This window comes from Enhydra lutris, unplaced genomic scaffold, assembly GCF_002288905.1.
Source record: "Enhydra lutris kenyoni isolate GAN:26980312 unplaced genomic scaffold, ASM228890v2 scaffoldscaffold42, whole genome shotgun sequence".
In the NCBI taxonomy this organism is placed as follows: Eukaryota; Metazoa; Chordata; class Mammalia; order Carnivora; family Mustelidae; genus Enhydra; species Enhydra lutris.
Genome location: NW_019154126.1, coordinates 3685285 through 3704707, shown reverse-complemented (window position 1 = coordinate 3704707; position 19423 = coordinate 3685285). Strand labels below are relative to the sequence as shown.

The window sequence follows — 19423 nt, the reverse complement described above, 5'->3', positions numbered from 1 at the left end:
CTTTATGTCATTCCACAACATTATAATTCAAACTTCTATTTCCTTCCTTTTTCAGTTCCAGTGGTGTGTTTTGTTTGTGTTTTTGAAAAACACAGGACATAACAAACATCGTGGAAAACGTACTGGTTCAGTAAATGCCCTTACAGATCTGCCTTTTAACTCCATCTGTCTAAGTAGCACGTTGCTAAGTATAAACTAAAAAAAAAAAAAAAAAAAAAACCACAAAAACTTTACTCCAAGAAATATCTAATATTTCCTGGCAAATCCTATTTGGTGATGTGGTACAAAAATACAGCGGTAAAAAATTTCAGGGTATCCTTAAGCTTTCTGGGTAGTTGCAGGCCCCTTTCCTTTTGAAAGTTTAGAGCTCCAATACCCTCAATTCTACTGGCAGAATTAGGATGGACCTAGAGGGTCCTAAACGTGACCGATTCACTAAGGCGGGGGGCTACAGCTTGCAGCAACGTGCTCGGCAACTTAATCCTACGCTAAAAGAGGGCAGAGAGCGAAAAAGAATGGAATACAAACTCTCCCGACATTCGTAGTTACTTTCAAGGTGGATTGTATATTTTAAGGCTGATGGGAACGCCTGGTTTTTGGAGCAAAAAGAAGAGAAGGTAAGTGTTTGTCCTTGTATCCACCAGTTCGTAGAGAAACAATGAAAGAACAAAGGGAACCACTTCTCCATCTGAACATTTTCTGTATCTTCCTCGGTTCCAAGCTTTTTAGCTTGCGAGGGGATTCGCCTTACGCTACCTTAGGTAGTTGTTGCTAGGCTTGTTGAACTAAGGATGAGAAAAAAAGTTGAGCGGCAGTGTAAATATAGACTAAATAATAATAAGAAAGGCTTGCTGTGGCGAATCTCCACAGCGCCAGTCGCAGTAACTTACAGTAGAAGTTGCTAAATGCATGTAAGGCAAAGCCCAGGAAATAACCTTTACATTACAGATTTCGAACTCGGTTATTTAAATAGCCTTTCTTGCTCTTTGAAAGGATCTGCGTACAAAATCTTTAGGTACTGTCCATGGCAAGGGGGTGGTGTACTGTTTTGCTCGAAAAATGTTCTCTATTGCTATGTGGAAAAGAATTTGTAAAAAGGAAAGGGGATTCAAGTATTGACGCTACTGTTTGCTAATAGAAGTGGCAGCGGTGGCCCGGAAAGGCGAGAGATTCGTATTTAAATGTATTTGCTTTGGGGGTACGGTGGTTATCTGCAAGTCTGCCTTTGTGGGTCTCTGTGGTTGAATGAGTAAATGACCGAGTGCCGACGGCATTATATAAATGGATTGGTGTGTGGGGGGAACCCCCAAAGCGGTCGAGCACGTGAAACACACATTTTTTTACTGCCCCCCAAGCGGCGACCAAGCCCCCCTCCACCCCACCCCAAATCCGTATATTACCTGCCCAGTTACAGTGACACATGTTTATGTTTATAGTCCTGGTTTGTAGTAGTGTCAAGAGCCGCAGCAAGAGGAGGGGGAGGAGAGAAGAGAGGGAGGAGTAAATGCAGCCACCCCCACTTGTTGTTAAAGCAAATTTACTGCGTTATTGCAAGCCCGGTACGGGGGGCTGGGAAGTGAGTTGAGAGGAAGGGTAGAGTTGGGTAGTGTGTTGGTGGTGGAAGGGGGGGTGGGGTTAGGAGATCCGGGATGGAGCTACTCTCTCCAGCGGCTCGGGAAAAGCAGCTCGGTCAACAAGGGAGCATGCTGGCGCGGTCGAAAACAAAAAGGTTCCTCCTGCTCGCTGCGTTCACGTGGGGGGCTCTGCTCGCAGGGCTCCAGGGCCCTGACCTCTGACCCCGGCTCCTCTCCGCGCTCTCCCGGTGCCGCGCGGACACTTTTTACCCAGGATCCCTCGCGCGGGCCGCGCTCGTGCCGAGCTCGAGTCCTTCCTAATCCTCCATTCCCCGATTTCCATCCCCTCCCCCCCGTCTCCCCCCTCGTCTCCCCCCCACCCCTGCCGCCAGCCCCGGGGGAGGATTCTCCGGCTGGGAACCCCCGCCCCACCCCCACCCCCACCCCCGCCTCCACCCCCACCTCCACTCCGAGAGCACCGGCCGCTCGGCCGCAGAGAGGCCGCGTGGGGCGGGGAGTGCAGAGCCGGCCTCCCCTGCCGGGCCGGGCCTGCGGGGGAGGGGAGGGAAGGGGAAGATGGGGAGGAGACCCGAGGGGAGGGGGGCCGGGCGGTCCGGCCCCGTTGCCCTGCTGCGGCCTGGACCTGTTGACTGCTATTGGTCCGCCTGTCCCGCGCCCTCTTCCTGCCCGCGGCAGCCGGGTCCTTCCGCGGAAACGTGGGGAGGAAATAAGGATGGCTGTTTTCTCCGCCTCCCTCTAACTTTATTTTTTTTTGGGGGGGTGTTGAGAAAGCAAAGTAATCTCATCCGCTGCCCTATCCTTTCTCATAAAGTACCGTCATGCGCGGGCCCACCGCCCTCCCGGCCCCCGCTATTTAAAACCTCCACTCTTCCCCTGGCCGGCTACTCAGCTCGGAGCCTGAGGGCCCTGGACTCCCCCGCTGGGCCTCTCCCCCCCCACCCCTCCCGCCTGGCCCGGCTTCGTCCCCAGCGAATTGTGTTGCTTTTCTTCCCTAGAAGCTCCCTCGTCCACGTTCCACTCTTTTCCGTCCCAGGAGGCGGAAGATAAAACCTCTGATTTGCTGCGTGCTGCCGGACATATTCTCTGCCCTCTCGTCAAAACGCATTTGATGGAGAGTTTAAAAATAACAATATTTAAAGGAGGAAATAAAAAGAGAGGGGAGAGTTCTTTTGCCAGTTTGGACGACAGAAATACGTTAAAATTGAACAAAAATACGAAATGCATTTAGAGTTAAAGGGTTTTATTGAATTTGCTGTATTTCCTTTTAGATTTTGGATTTCCTGAGGAATATTTCCCGGAGGGAAATAGCATATTAAAGTTCAGGTGTAAGTGAGACATTTCGACCACTTCTGGAAATAAAGGAGGAAATTTTAAATATATATCATCGAAATAGCGGGAAGGCGGCCGCAGCCAAAGCTGGAGTCGCCGAAGGAAGCGCCGCGGTGTCGTAGTCTGGAGGAGGTGGAGGAGGAGGAGGAGGGCCAGCCTGGGAAGGGGAAGGAGGCGCGCGGAGGCGGTGGGGCGCTGGGCTGCAGGGCGGGCGCCGGGCCGGGCTGCGGGCTGCGCTGCTCGGGAGGAACGCTGCGGCAGGCCAGGCGAGCGCGAAAACGCGGGCGGGGAGGGCCGCGGTGGGCGGGGGCCGGGCGCGCCGCCGGCGCCGCCAGGGAAGCGGGAGCCGGGCTCCTCTCGCCCGGCCGCCCCCATTGTTCGGCCCTTTCGCTGCAGTTCGCTGTTCTCCGGGCGCGTCCTTCGCGAGGGAGGGGTCCTGCGGCCCAATTCGACCCCTACCCCCACCTCCCCGAACTCCAACGCTCGGGCCGGGTCGAGTCGGCGCCGCAAGTTTTATTATCAGACTCGGCCACCGAGGGGTTTCCAACTCAAGACCCTGTAGAAAGGAGGCTTTACAATGTGCAGCTAAATTGAAGGAAGCCGGGCGAGCCTGCAACTCACACATTAAAAGAAGAGGGAGAGCAGCACAGATCTGTTTATAAAATGATAACTAGATAGAGACAAATGTGGGCAATTTTTTTTTTTTTCTGGATCCGGAAAGTTAGAGCAGATTTTATCATTTTAAATATCTTTAACATATGGATACGAAAGTGAATGTCGGTATTCAAAGGAGTTCGGAAAAGCATGTTTCGCTCTGTTATTATTCAGCTCTTTGTTGTATACAAAGTAAAATTTAAAAGCAGGGGCTGAGCTACCCTTAACAAAAACAGGCTTCATTTCTTAACCCGAGATGCGTTTTCAAAATAACAGTGAAATTCAAAAGGGAAAAACGTGTCATTTGCTTTTAAACCACGTTTTGGAAACAATTGCAACCCACCTACGAAACTCTGTTTTCCTTTGTGAGACAAGTGGAAAAAATATTTCTGGCAAACTTCACAGTTCTAAAAAATGAAGATTTCCAACAAGTGCTCGCGAGTCTTGAAGACAAGACCAAAGTCATCGTGCGTGAAAACTCAGGAAGAAATAATTTCAATCCTTTGGCCCAAACCTTACTAGCGCAAGAGGGTAATTTTAACTCAGATTTATAATAGACTTTGCGGAAATTCCTTCTAAAATACCCATTACTGGTCTGCGTATGATGCAGCACTGTTTCCCAAGGTGGATTTTTAAAAACCAATTAGAATTGATCTCTAATGGAATATTGTATTTACACGTCATCATGAAAACATCATTTGACAAGAGTTTTGAATTACAAGAAAGAAGTTAACAGATGATGTTCATAAATAGCATCTGTTTGAAAAGAACTCTTAAGAGTCAGTTAAAGGTAGTGGTGATTGTGATTTTGCATTTGAAATGCTATAGAGGTGTTTTTTGCTTTTGAACACTTTCATTTTGCGGATCTTCTTCCTAAAACTTGCATTTCCTCATGGAAATCATTCAGTTATTTGGAGGTATAAGGAGAAATTCTTATGTAAGAAATCGTTTGAAGTATGACCATAGAAAGGTTTGAACAGAGAAAATGAGGTATTCTCAATCTGTTCATTCCTTCCACACTCATCCTCCCATAGTCCCCCTCCCTAACCACTTGGATTCAATTTACATTTTTTATTTATAAGTCTTTGAATATTTAGAATAGCTTTAGAAGTTTATCCGCTATGTAGTTGATTGTAGAAGGTGAATCTTTTTACATATTTTAGTATTTCAGACATTTTTTGGTTTCATTGAAAATTAAAAAAATGTGTTACAAGTCATGATATACTTGTGAGAAAAACAACAAATGGGTGGAAAAAAGGGCATGAATGGGGGTGGGGATGGAGAGGGATAAGTAGCATTCCTGGTCAGTCTTCGTAATACCTTTCTTTAATATTATGTCATTATATTTTCCACTTGTGCCTGTACCAAAGATCACTGCTTTTTTTTAATTGGAGTAAAGGGCTGCCATATAAAAATTGCCTACATTCTGGCTCTTAAGCGCCACAGTAAAGTAAGACTGACAAAAAGTGATCGGAGGCTTGTGTGTTTAATTTGCCAAGAATGTTAAGCTTCATAGGATTCACCCTATGGGGCCATGTTGGACCTTGGCACTGTTACTGTACAATTTTGAGAGATAAATATACATATTATAGATTTAAAAAATCTAAGATATGATAGGCAAACAGTTTATTAATTGAAGGAATAAAAAAATGAATTTGTCAACCTCATTCTTTCTGGGACACAATGCAGTTAATTAACATATTCTTGGGCTTGTTTCTGGATTTGCTAAGCAGTGGCTCCATTCAGAGAGGAAAACATTTAAATCTTAAAAAGTTGTCTTCTTTGGTGCAAATAGTATTTAGCAACTCAGTTTAATTTCTTCTTCTCTTTTTAAGTCCAAGATCTGTTTCATTTCTTTCAAGGTCTCTTCCATTGCAAAAACTGATTTTCCTCTTCTATGTCCAGAATCTTTTCACCTACACAACCTTATTGTCTTCTATAAACAGACACCTAAAAAGGTCACTTTAATCACACTTCAATTGTAACAGAAATGCATATCTTCAGTGTCAGTAAAAAAATGGGAACGACCTCACACTTCTTACATTATACTGATGATTCTCTGAAAAGTCAGACACTTAGCACCCTTAAGTATTGTTGAATCATGGGAAAAAATAGTCCAACTCTGAAATGTTATTGAGGTTTATGCAATGCATAGGAAATCTAAAGGTATCTTTTAGATATTATTTTTCTATTGGTAATTACATGGTGTTTTACTTAAAAATGTAAATACAACCAATATGTATCAATTTTATAGCAGAAGGAGTAGCTACGTAGCCAAACACAAGATTAACCAAGCCAAACCTTTTAAAGTAAGTATTAGGCCTTGATTCTTAAAACTATTTTAAAATTTAGATCATGTACAATTTAAATTTCAGAATTACCTACCTAAACTTTCCATTTTTAACTGTATCTCACAATAATATTGTGATTGGTTCTAGGTTAGAGTCTATTTTATAAGAAAATGATGACTTTTACATGAAAAGGTGGTTAACATTTGAGGACTACTTAAATATAGACAATTCTAAACTACCCAGTAAATAAAAACTCTTCACCAATATTAATTTCAATTATTGAAAATCTTAAAGATTTTTTAAAGAGACCAATTTATCTGAAAATTTCTGTTATTCATTACTTAAATATTTTAGTTCAGTCGAACATACAAAATAAAGTCTTGCTTTGGAGAATAAGACTCAGATTGCAATGAGCTTTTAAGCACAAGAATCATAGATTAAATGAATATTGTGGGCCTACTACGTGCAAAAGACTTGCTAGGTGGTATGGTGAATTAAAAAAAAGTCACCTGGTAAGATCAACATGCTTCATTAAATGGAATTTCCCCACAGCCATTATCAGAATATCAATTGAAAACATAATTGAAATGAATACTTTTTAATGAAATTTCTAATAGTACTCCATAATATAGGTGCTGTGTGTGTATTTTTATCTAGTATAAAGACACAACAGCCACTTATTGTGAGATTAATAAAACTAGTTTCAGAAGTACTTCAATATTTTTATCATACTAGCATAAATACACACATGGCTGATAATAAACTTTTCATGTAAAATGCAGGAAACTTTGGGTATTCAGGGATTCCTTTATGCAAAAGAGGATATATCTGAAAGTTTGTACAGATCATAAGATATTGTCCTTTTTACATTCTCCAAATTATTTATTTAGAAACAAGATTATAGTTTCTGGTGAGGTATAGTAGATGAATGAAATCTAATAATTGCTTTTTGTTGTAAAATCTCGGTGTCAATTGCCTTCTGTTTTTAAAACTTTAGTATCAGAGCCAATACAGAATTTTAAACACTTTGTAGAGGTCAAGAATCTGAGTTAAGGAAAATGCATTTAGTCTTAACATTATAGAAATATACGTCCATTTCTATACCTCATTATAGAAATATACCTCAACAATGGATATAATAGACTAAATACAATGTGCACAAACAGAAGGGAAATAAAACTTAATTTTATAAGTGGGATAAATCCAAGCAATACCAACCTATGAACCAATGTAGTTTTAAATATTTCTTTCATAGTATCTACTTACATAAATGATTATTGAAAAGGAAATCCAAAAATTTGGTTCCTAGGTTGAGGGATAAAGAAAATTATAAGAAGATATATTACCCATAAAGAAAAAAAATACAGTTTCCCATTATAGTAGGGTTAGAGGTTACATCATAAAATACTTTACTTGAGTTTTTTGTGGTTTGCCTCAGATGATTAGTTCAGAGAAATAGATGAGCCAGTACTGAAATAGCTGCTGTTATGTGAAAATACTGAGGACAACAGGCTTTTGTTTTATTCTACAGGTACTAGATACTATATATATATATATATATATATATATATATATATATATATGTTTTTCAAAAGGTATTTTGAGAATGAGGGATCAGATTTAAAGGGTAGCATTATTTTAAGACTGAAATTGTCCTTTTCTATGAAGTATTCTATAAATCCCATGGACCTTTTTTCCCTTATTACCATGTATTTTTAAAAACTTACTTGAACTTTAACAATTATGGCAATTTATAAGTTTTATCCATTCTATGATATGAGAATTAGCATATTCAATAATCATATACATGTCTATGTATGTGTGTTTCTCTACAGAGATATATCTCTATATAGATAGATAGCTATGTATGAATGGGTATATATCTCACACAAAGGACAAATATAACTTGCTTACTGCTATATTTCCTGTATCCAAAACAGTCCCTGGTTCACATTAAATGTTCAATAAATATTTACTACATGGATAAATAATTAACTGTATATCTGAACTGTTTTATAATGTCTTATTCTCCTTTTCACTTAATATTTTATAGAAATATTTTAAGTATTATACTTTTGATATACAAGAAAAGTTCTGTATCTGGTAGGTGAGTTGAAATTAGAGGGGCCTATTTACATACATTATATTTTTTCTTATAATTTTCATAACTCAACATTTAACATGTTAAATATCACTTTTAAATAATTTGACATATTTTGTCAACATTTATATGTACATCTTTAATAAAGTTTCATGCTGTTTTTTATATATAGGCCTGTTCTTATGAAATAGTGTATGTTCTCTATTTTTCTAATATTTTCAAAATTTCTTATGATGTGTTTTATTTTGAAGAGTGTTTACCTATATTTCTTTTATTGTTACACCATAGGATAAAGTACCTATCCTTCTCTACATATAAATTAATTCTTTTATAAAAACTAAGCTCCGATGCACTAAAAATAAAATGAATATATCTTTGAATAATTTAGTGCATTAAGGTTTGACCGCAGTGTTTGGGAAGGGAAGTTTCACATTGATTTTAACTCAAAATTACTCTTCATTGGAAGTCTGAGCCTGAGCAGGAATTGGATGTTGAACTGGTATCCCTTGTAAAAGGGTAAAGATAAAATACACAGTAAGACACACAATTCAATACAGTTTTGTCTGAAGGTGGTTTTAATTTTACAAATATCAATGGCATCTTAAGAACATAATTATTAGATGTTCAGAAATTTATTAATTGCTGCCATACCCCCCAAAAGAATTTGCATTGTAGAAGTATGTAATCTTTTTGTCATGTTCTCCCAATGACCTAACAGCTAAAAGAGAATTCTCATTTTTGTATGTATCTTTAGTGTACATTTTCCCTTACACTTTTAGTAGATTTCCGTTTATGCAATGCATAGGAAATCAAAGCTATTTCACTTAGCTTTTAGAATGTTTGAGTATATTTGTAACATATGCTTGCATTGTGTAATATCTATTATAATTCTTAAATAGATTTCTAGCAATTAATTTGAAATGGAAAAAACAGCCATGCTACCATTTTTTTTCCTTTATGAGAACATTTGGAATCCTTTTAAAGATTAAAACAGTCAACCTTTTGGTGACTGGCTGGGAGGACTTGGGTCCGTCTTCCTTTAGCACTGAGTAACTCCATTTTCCAGATCTTTACATTATATTGCTAATTCCTGATAAACAACCATTTTTGTACCCGCAAATTATTAACCTAAGCCATTAATTCACCTTGTAAGTATGCCTGTCACTTAAACAAAGTATATTCCTATTTCATGCTAAACTTTCATAATTAGACACTTTTTACCTAAATCAGTTTTGGGCTTACAAGGATACATAGGGGGTAGGGCAACAGTGGAAGATTTTACAGCTCAAAACTGCATAGTATTTGGCTAATTAATATATTCAGACAGGCCTAATCCATTTTCTATCTGTGAGGAGTGAGCTCCCATCTTTCTGCCACTGAAATCACCTTAAAAAAATAAGTGACGTTAAAATTTTCAAGAGTAAATTTGGAGTACAGAGCCGGATCAGAGAAATCCTCAATCAAACCTGGACTCTCCTATCTTTTGTTATCATTTGTTGACTGACTACAACTGGGGTTCCTTTATTCTTTGGTATCATATTACTGCATTTTCCAGATCACATTATATTGCTAATTCTTGATTAACAACCATTTGTACTCCTACACAGCAACCTGAAGGTATCGTTGGTGTTCCTTCTTTTGAGTATTACCCTAACCCAGGCTTTTGACCTTCACTCTGTGATGCACTTTCATTTGTCTTTGGGGCCAACGTGGTCTGTAAATGGGCTGCGGATCTGGTGGCACTTCCACTGCGTGAACTTTGGGTAGAGTCCAGGATGTGAATTTAATGGGTGGAGAAGCTTCGGCAGGACTGTGAAGTTAGTGCGGCCAACTGCAGGAAGCCATGCTTCACTGCACCCTTCTTGGAAGCTGGCATACTTGCCCTACTCTTGCTATCCACCGGTCAGCTCTTGAGGAAAAGGTCCGCAGGTAGGTTCTAATGCAGGCAGATGCTCCAGGGGAGTCAGTACCCTCCAGCTACTCTGACAAAAACCCCTCCCTCCCGGTCTCCAGCAACCTCCTCCCCTCCATCTCTCTGAGGCCGGTTCAAGACGTGCACGCACAGCCCGCGCGACCGGCGCTGCAGCAGGCGGCCCCAACGTCCCCGCCCCCGCGTGCGCGCCCCCGCGGTCTCTCGTTGGCTTGTTCCGGCCTCAGCGCGCCGCCGGCTCCACTCGCCCCCACCCCCTAGCACACCTCGGCGGTAGCGAGCGGCGCGGGGGAGGGGAAAGGGCCGGGAGGTAGGCCGGGGCTGCGGGCCGGACGCGGCGGCGCGCACGCAGGCCTTGCTTCTCCCGGGCCTTCTCCCTCACGCCGGCCGCAGGACGGGCGCGCACGCCGAGTGACGCTCGGAGGAGGAAGCGCAGCCCCCTTCCCCTCCCTGGCTGCCCCTGGCCCAGCGGGAGCCCCCCCAGTGCGCCTGTGCGGAGGCCTACTTGATTATGTGTGCCCTCTCCGGGCTCCAGCGTTAGCGGCCGGGTGGAGGTGGGGAGGAAAGAAGACGAGGAGGAGGAGGAGGCGGAGGAGGCGGTGGAGGGGAGGTGGGGGGAGTCAGCAAGGACATGGCTCCTGACTCCTGTGCGGAACGTGAGTGACTGAGCGGCAAAGCCCGAGTGAGCGAGCGGCCGAGCGGCGGGCGGGGGCCGGGGACGTAGGGAAGGGAGCCGGGGTGCGGGTGGCTCTGCGGGGGGAAGCACTAATTGGCTTGCATGTGTTTTTTAATGGTCCCCCCAACTCCCTCTTAGATGGTCTCTAGCGACCGGCCCGTGTCACTGGAGGACGAGGTCTCCCATAGTATGAAGGAGATGATTGGAGGCTGTTGCGTTTGCTCAGACGAGAGAGGCTGGGCCGAGAACCCGCTGGTTTATTGCGACGGGCACGGCTGCAGCGTCGCGGTGCATCAAGGTAAACACCCAACCGCCCGCCGGGCCGAACCCGGCCTTCTCCCAACCGTCACTGCTTCCCCCACCTTGGCAGCAACTGCCAGTTCCCCTGCCGCCCCTCCCCCCGCCCCGCCCCCGCCCCCGCCCCGTTCCGCGGCCCGGGATTGACTCGGAGGGTCCGCGGCGGGGCGGAGGGGGTGTGGGCTGTGCATGTGGGAGAAAGTGCGTGTGGCCTGGACTGTCATGTGATTCTGCGCTCACTCTCTCAAGTGTCATTTGGCCGCCGCCTGCTCCTGGAGCCGGGGCTGGAGACTTAACGAGGGCGGTGGTTGGAGGGGGGTAGCGTGGGGGGGGGTGTGCTGCGGGTCCGCGGCCTGCGCTCCGGGGGCGGCGGGGCGTGGGTGTGCGCCCCTTGGTGGAGTCGCGGTGGCCGTGGGTTTGGGTTTGGAATCGGAAGCCCCTCCCCCTTCTCTGGCTGCTCCCGTCTGCCGCAGTGTGTCTGGAGACTTCCTGTGGCATGGAGTCAGGCTCGGGAATGCCACTCGCTGCGCCGGGGCGGGTCGCGGAGGCAGGGGGGTTGCCTGGGCGCTTTAGATTAGGGAGGGGAGGCGCCGCTGCTGCACCCCAAGCTTTCTGGCGGAGACCCTGCTGCTGCGGACTGGGAGCTTCGTGCGGAGAAGACGGTGGCCTTCCGCTGCCGCGGTCGTGCTGCTGCTGGAGTGGCTTGGCTCAGCTGCCCTGGGCTGGTGGATGAGGCTGTTGAGGCTGCATCTGGCCACTTCCTCAGTTTAAGTGACTGAAGAGAAGAGGAGATAGTGGTGCGGCCAGTGACTTGGGGAGCTTCTTAGCTTATTTCTGGGTGTTTCCATTCGGTGAGTTTTTTGGATATTACAAAAAAGCCGAGGACACTAGTAAGAGAGTTTTTTGCCCATTAAAGTTTCGGACTTTATCTATTACATGTGGTAAGGAAACAACCTACATAATTTTTGGGTGTCTCTTCTATTCGTTCTATTACTCACCAATCCGCCCTGCTTCCCATTTCTGAATTTGGCACTGAGTGATGCAAATATTTAGTAGTGTATTGGAAAGGATACTATTGAATGAGAGAAAACCTAAACATAAGGGGCTTAAAGTGCATTCTTTATAGAATGAAATCTCAGAATGGGTAAGGGAGACTTAAGAGATAGTGAATTAAATACCAGAGTGCAGTTATCCTCCTTTGTATTTAGACAAACGTCAAAGTTGCACACCTTCCTTCTTTTAAGGAGTGAAAACAATGTGTGTTGATACTGATTTTTAAGGTTTTAGAGCTGATATATTAGCGTTTCCATCACAGTGTTCATTGGTGTTTGTGGAGGTATTTCTTAGGAATTGGATTCTGAATTCTCAAGTTGGAATAGGTAGTGTCATCTCCTACTATAGATAACATTCGTTTAAGCTTCAAGTTTTCTTGTCTCGAAGTAGTACTTCTGGGTTAATAGAAAAGTTTTTGGACATTGTTGTAGTGTTTCTTGCCTGCTAGGACATTTTTACACTGACATGTTTACAAATTTTAAGAGGAATTACAAGTTTAGGTTTTGGAGTTTTAAAAGTTTGTGCTGATTTTATATTCTTTTAGTGCTTTCCAGTATTTAAAATATTGCAAGCTTCCTCTGAGCAAGCTCATCCAAAAACAGCAGTTGGTTATTAGTGTTCTAGGTTTTTGGGAAAATTGCAACTTTGAGTTAGTTAAATATCAAGTTTTTTTTTTTTTTTTAAAGATTTTATTTATTTATTTGGCAGACAGAGATCACAAGTAGGCAGAGAGGCAGGCAGAGAGAGGAGGAAGCAGGCTCCCCGAAGAGCAGAGAGCCCGATGCGGGGCTCTATCCCAGGACCCCGGGATCATGACCCGAGCCGAAGGCAGAGGCTTTAACCCACTGAGCCACCCAGGCGCCCCAATATCAAGTTTTTAAAACTAGAATGAGATTTAGATCTACTAAAATCACTTGTTGGAATATTCACATCATATTTCTAGAAACTTAGTTTAGAAATAAACTTTTTAAAATAATGGTTTTATTGTTGGGGCGCCTGGGTGGCTCAGTGGGTTAAAGGCTCTGCCTTCGGCTCAGGTCGTGAACCCAGGGTCCTGGGATCGAGCCCCACATCGGGCTCTCTGTTCAGCAGGGAGCCTGCTTCCCTTCCTCTCTCTGCCTGCCTCTCTGCCTACCTGTGATCTCTGTCTGTCAAATAAATAAATAAAATCTTTAAAAAAATAAAATAAAAAAAATAAAATAATGGTTTTATTGAAATAAAATACATACCATACAATTCACCCACTAAAAGTGTACAGTCCACTGGTTTTAGTACACTCACAGAGTTTTGCATCTAGTTACCACACAATTGTAGAACATTTTCTTTTTTCTTTTTCTCTTTATTTTTTTTTAAGAGGAAGGCGAGAGGGGGAGAGAGAATCCTAAGCAGATTCCATGCCCAGCACTCAGCAGGTGGCCGGGCTCAGTCTCACAATTCCGAAATCATGACCTGAGCCAAAATCAAGAGTCGAAGTCTTAACTGACTGAACCATTCACACACCCCAATTTTATTTTATTTTATTTTTTAAAATTTTTGTTTCAGGGGTACAGGTCTGTGATTCACAAGTCTTACACAATACACAGTACTCACTACAACATATACCCTTCCCATATCTGTCACTCAGCCACCCCATCCCTTCTACCCCCGGCACCCCAGTTTTAGAACATTTTCATCAACCTAACAAGAAGCCTTGGACCCATTAATAGTTACTCTCCATTTCTTCTCAATTCTCCCAATAGTAGGCAACCAGTGTACATTTCCGTCTATTGAGTTGCTTATTCTGGACAATTTATACAAATGGAAGCATGTCATGTTTAACAATACATTTCATTTTCTTTTCTGCAATATTTGGTGCCTATTTTGACAGGTGATTTGGAAATATTTTCATTAGACATCTCAAATGCTTGCTATTTAAATTGCAGGATATAGGAATGAATGAATTTCTTTCTGAGTTATTCTTTGTAAAAAATCTTTGTGTTAAATTTTACTTAATATTCTCCCTATCATAAAATATTGAGTATAATTTGTAATGGTTGTGCTTATCTAAAATAACAAAAGGCTGGTCTTTTCATGTTTCTATTAAAATGTCATACAGGAGTGCCTGGGTGGCTCAGTCGGTTAAACATCTGCCTTTGGTTCAGGTCATGATCTCAGGGTCCTGGGATTGAGCCCCATGTTGGGCTCCATGCTCAGTGGGGAGCCTGTTTAGCCCTCTTCCCACTACTTGTGCTGTCTCTTTTAATCTCTCTCTCAAATATATAAATAAAATCTTAAACCCCAAAATGTCATGCAGTTTTTATTAGGTGATAACATATGTGATAAATAAAAATATGTTTTCATTCTTTGAAAAATAGGCATTTTTGGGACGCCTGGGTGGCTCAGTTGGTTAAGTGGCTGCGTTCGGCTCAGATCATGATCCCAGCATCCTGGGATTGAGTCCCACATCGGCCTCCTTGCTCAGCAGGGAGCCTGCTTCTCCCTCTGCCTCTGCCTGCCACTCTGTCTGCCTGTGCTCACTCTCTCTGACAAATAAATAAATAAAATCTTTAAAAAAAAATGGGCATTTTTATGTGAACAGTCTGAGAGTTAATTATTTTAGAGGGCTTTGAAAGAGTATTTATTTTCCATAATATAAAAAATGTTAATATGTTTTAAAATCTTTTATTTCCCAATAGCTTGCTATGGCATTGTTCAAGTACCCACTGGACCATGGTTTTGCAGGAAATGTGAATCTCAGGAGAGAGCAGCCAGAGTGGTAAGAACTGTTTATCAAAAACATTAAAATTCTTAAATGGGTAGCTTAGGATGCCACACACTTACGTTTCAGTTTGAAGGGTTTTCAGTCTTTTGTTCAAATATTGAATTTGGGCCAAATATTGACTTAACAGTTTTAAACCAGTTTTATAAACTGTGAAAAACAAATTGAACCACATAAGTATATGTTGGGGGATACTTTGAATGGATAAAACATAAAGTCGTATTTGGGCTTTAGCTCTGTCTACTGTTGAAGGGTTAAATTGGCGATAGAACAAGGAAGTTAAGGTGATAATTCTGCTAGGTTCTGTTTAATAAAAAAACACAAGAGTTTAACCACTGTATTCTTTTTACTGTATCTGCATGTGTATAGTTTTAATTTTGAATGCTCAGTGTTTTCAGACATTCAGTCTTTTTGGCAAAGCAGCATAAAAATTTTCCTTTTTTACTTGGTTGGATATCTTTTTTCTGAACACTGGTAAACTTCTTGTAGACACGAGGGTGGTATGTTTATTCTTTCTGGCTCAAAGCGTTTTTTTTTTCAGTTGACGTTTTGGAAATATCAGGGAGAAATAGATTTGATCTTCATTAATCATATAAAAGTATTGCCATTTGCAATGTGGTAGTTCCTTCTTTTTGGTGTAGACTAGAGGATTTGACAGAGTTAGAAAACAAACATTTCAACTTCCATTTACATAGTAGCATGGAAGCTTTTATTTTTGCCTAGGCAGTTTTTGATCAGAAATAGTGGCTGAGTAGCCTATCTAGGATTGTGAGACTCAGAGCAGTATTCTTTTTTTTTTTTTAAGATTTTACTTATTTATTTGAGAGAGAGAAGGGGGGCGGGTCAGAAGGAGAAACAGACTCCCCACTGAGCAGGGAGCCCAGTGTGGGACTTGATCCTGGGACTCCAGGATCATAACTTGAAGGCAGTTGCTTAACTAACTGAGCCACTCAGGCATCTTAGAGCAGTATTCTGTTCATATGTTTCATTTGTGTGTGAGAATGCACTACAGCAGAATTACAGCTATACTAGCATTACGATAATGGGAAAGAGTAAGAAGAGGATGAACTCATAAATCTCAGGACTTGATGTATACATAGGTCTTCTTTTTGTTTTTTTTCTCTTTGTAGCATGTTATGCTTTTGGAGTTGGGTCACCAAGCCAAAGAAGTTATTCTTTTTTTTTTTTTTTTTAAAGATTTTATTTATTTATTTGACAGATAGAGATCACAGGCAGGCAGAGAGGCAGGCAGAGAGAGAGAGAGAGAGAGAGGAGGAAGCGGGCTCCCCGCTGAGCAGAGAGCCCGATGCGGGGCTCGATCCCAGGACCCTGGGATCATGACCGGAGCCGAAGGCAGAGGCTTTAACCCACTGAGCCACCCAGGAGCCCCCAAAGAAGTTATTCTTTAATTCATTAGTAAACACTAATTGTAAGGTGAGGCTGTTCCAAGGGATGGCACAGGAGATTCAAACAAAGCCAGAGAAAGATTAGAAAATAAGAAGGTGGATATGAAGAGGTCAGATAAAGAGGTCTGTGAATGGAGAATGGTAGGATGCCAGTATTATTCGCTGTAAATGCCTCTTGTTGCCTATTTTTAATTCCTTTATTCTTTCTGAGGATATGGTCAAGATATCAAGGTGAATTGAGGTAGTTACCTTACAAATATTGAAGAATACATTTTATTTTGGCTTTATTTCTTAAGATGTAGGGGTCATTTGAGGTTTTAAAGAAGAGGTGCAACTTTAGTTTCCTATAGTGTAGTTATAAAAGGGAAGGTCTTTTGTGAGAAACAAAAACTGATTTTAAGCTCAAATAAGCAGAAAAAGGGCATTTTATGTTTTTTATTTTTTTATTTTAAAAAGATTTTATTTATTTATTTTGAGAGAGAATGTGAGAGAGAGAGCATGAGAGGGGGGAGGGTCAGCAGACTCCCCACTGAGCTGGGAGCCCAATGCAGGACTCAATCCTGGGACTCCAGGATCATGACCTGAGTGAAAGGCAGTAGCTTAACTAACTGAGCCTCCTAGGAGCCCAGGAAGAGAATCTTTCAAGCAGACTGCCCTCTGAGCGAGGAGCCAGCTGAGGGCTCTGTCCCTCAACCCATGACATCATGAACTGAGCTGAAACCAAGAGCTAGACCCTGAACTGAACCACCCAGGTGCCCCAAATTAGTTTTTTGTTTTTTTTTTTTTAAGTAAATCCTTCCCTTTTGGTAATTATTACTTTGTTTTTTTTTTAAAGAGTAATTTCTATACCAAGGTGGGGTTTGAACTCATGACCCAGAGATGAGGAGTCAGTTGCTCTACTGACTGAGTCAGCCAGGTACCCCAAGAATTGAATTAGTCTTAATCTAGTTAATTTTGTGTGTCTGCTTTCTTCTTTTCCTTTCTGCACGTTTTCTCTGCTACAGGCTGTTTACTGTCAGATTCTATGTTAAATGTTCTGTGAAAATTATCTGGTTTAATCATTTATCAAACCTTGAGGTATTTTGTTGTTCTCATTTTATGGATAAAGACATCATAGTTTAAGAGAAATGCATATCTAGTTGGAGGCTGGGCTGTGATTAAGCTCTCAACCATCATGTTCTGTATTGCCTCCTGTGGTGAAAGTGGCTATACTTTAGCTCCTAATATTTTGTTTCCTGTTTCAAGAGACTAAATCTCATGCTGTCTCATGTTCCTTTGGGTAAAAAAAAAAAAAAAAACCAAAACTGGGTTGACTTGGATAAGGTGCCTAGTGCTGGACCAACTAGTCATGGCTAGACAATAGGGTTGCTTAGACACAGAGAGATGTCTGTGGGTTTGGGATAGCTCACTTCTCAGAGAAGGGATTTATGAGCTGATAGTACCTTGGCAGAATAATAAAGTTCTAATTTCAGACTTTGGAGTATATAGAATGGATTTGAAGGGGGAGGTTAAAAACTGAAAGACTTAGGATGATACTACACTAAAAATGTGAGAGTAGAAGGAAGGGAGGGAGCGTTTTGAAGGATGAAATGACAGAAATGGATATTGGGTAAAGGAAGGGAATAATCAGAGATGGTTTTTAGTATCAAGGTTTATCACTGGAATGATGATACCATTAATAGTCATAGAGTAATGGTAATAGAGAAAGGACAGCAAGTCTGATGAATGAGGGAAGTTCTGTTTTGGGCATGTTGGTTTTTGTGCTCGCTTCAGCAGCACATATACTAAAATTGGGCATGTTGGTTTTGATGATGCTAGGGTTTTTCATTGGAAATTTAGAATTAAAGTAATGGAGTCAAGTTAGAGAGTTGGAGCTGCATAGAAGGAAGACTGGGAACCAAATGACATTATTTTTTTGTTGTCGTTAGAGAAAAGAAAAATGAAGACAGCTATGGTGAATATCCACACTTGGGGAGAGTAAGAGAACAAGTTACCAAACATGGAAAATGAACTGTCAGGAGAGGAGAGTCTGCAGTAGTAACAGTTGGTTTCTCAGGAAAGAATAGTTGATAGTGACATTGCTATAAGGATACTGAAGAACTGAGAAAAGTTTCTGAGACCGCAGTTGTAGTTCCTTTGGGCAGAACTCTCATTATAGGTACTGAACAGAGTAGAGATTGTAGGATTAGACTGAATATTGAACAAGTGAGGAAAGAGGAAAGTAAAAGTTAGAGATTGAATTTTTCTTTTTAAAATTTTATTTATTTATTTGACAGACAGAAATCATAAGCAGGCAGAGAGGCAGAAGCAGGCTCCCCGCAGAGCAGAGAGCCCAATGCAGGGCCTGATCCCAGGACCCTGAGATCATGACCTGAGCTGAAGGCAGAGGCTTAACCCACTGAGCCACCCAGGCACCCCGAATTTTGTTGGTTTTTAGGGGAGACTCTTCACAGGTCGGCATTCATTGTTCAGAAAAAGTACTTGATGGGGCACCTGGATGGCTTTTTCGGTTAAGCGTCTGCCTTAGACTGCGGTCACGATCCCAGGGTCCTGGGATCAAGCTGTGCGTCAGGTTCCCTGCTGGAGCAGGAAGCCTGCTTCTCTTCCTCTCTCTACTGCTCCCCCTCCTTGTGCTCTTCTGCTTTGTCAAATAAATAAAATCCTAAAAAAAAAAAGTAACAGCGGTAGGATTGCTTTATTTACCTCAAGTGAACATGTATTTTTGCTGAAGGTTTTTTTTTTAAAAGGACTTTATTTATTCATTTGAAGGAGAGGGAGAGCGTGCACAAGCAGGAAGAGAGGAAGAGGGAGAGAAAGAAGCAGACTCCCTGCTAAGCAGGGAGCCTGCTGTGGGACTCTGTCCCAGGACCTGGGGATCATGACTCAAACCAAAGGCAGATGCTTAACCATCTGAGCCACCCAGGTACCCCGTGCTGAAGATTTTTGATTTTGTTTAGTAACCACACTCGGGGGGTTAGAGGTTAAACCTCTGATGACTATTTTGTATTTAATGGGTATTTGTTCTGAATTATCTTGGGCTGAAGAGACTTACTGGAAATGTTTATATAACATTTATACATTTATACATGCATTTATAACATTTACATACTTTTAATGGGATAAAGAGGATATGTTAAATTTTAAATATTCTACTTTGAAAACATGGTGAAAGTGGATTGTGCAAAAAAATAAAATGGCCAAAAGTCCATTAAGAATTTGCATTATCGGGGCACCTGGGTGGCTTAAGTGGGTTAAGTGGGTTAAGCCTCTGCCTTCGGCTCAGGTCATGATCTCAGGGTCCTGGGTTCAAGCCCCGCATCGGGCTCTCTGCTC

At 42.1% G+C, this 19423-nt stretch overlaps 1 protein-coding gene across 1 annotated transcript in view; it reads left to right on the top strand.

Moving 5' to 3' along the window:
- The first annotated feature begins 10478 nt into the window (after window positions 1-10478).
- The window catches only part of LOC111155496 (MLLT10, histone lysine methyltransferase DOT1L cofactor), a 234588-nt gene continuing 225643 nt past the window's right edge, over window positions 10479-19423 (top strand). Inside the window, exons 1-3 of the mRNA XM_022515655.1 lie at window positions 10479-10556; window positions 10715-10874; window positions 14602-14681. Coding sequence (XP_022371363.1) covers window positions 10715-10874; window positions 14602-14681 — 240 coding nt within the window. The 5' untranslated portion in view covers window positions 10479-10556. The remainder of the gene's footprint in view (window positions 10557-10714; window positions 10875-14601; window positions 14682-19423) is intronic.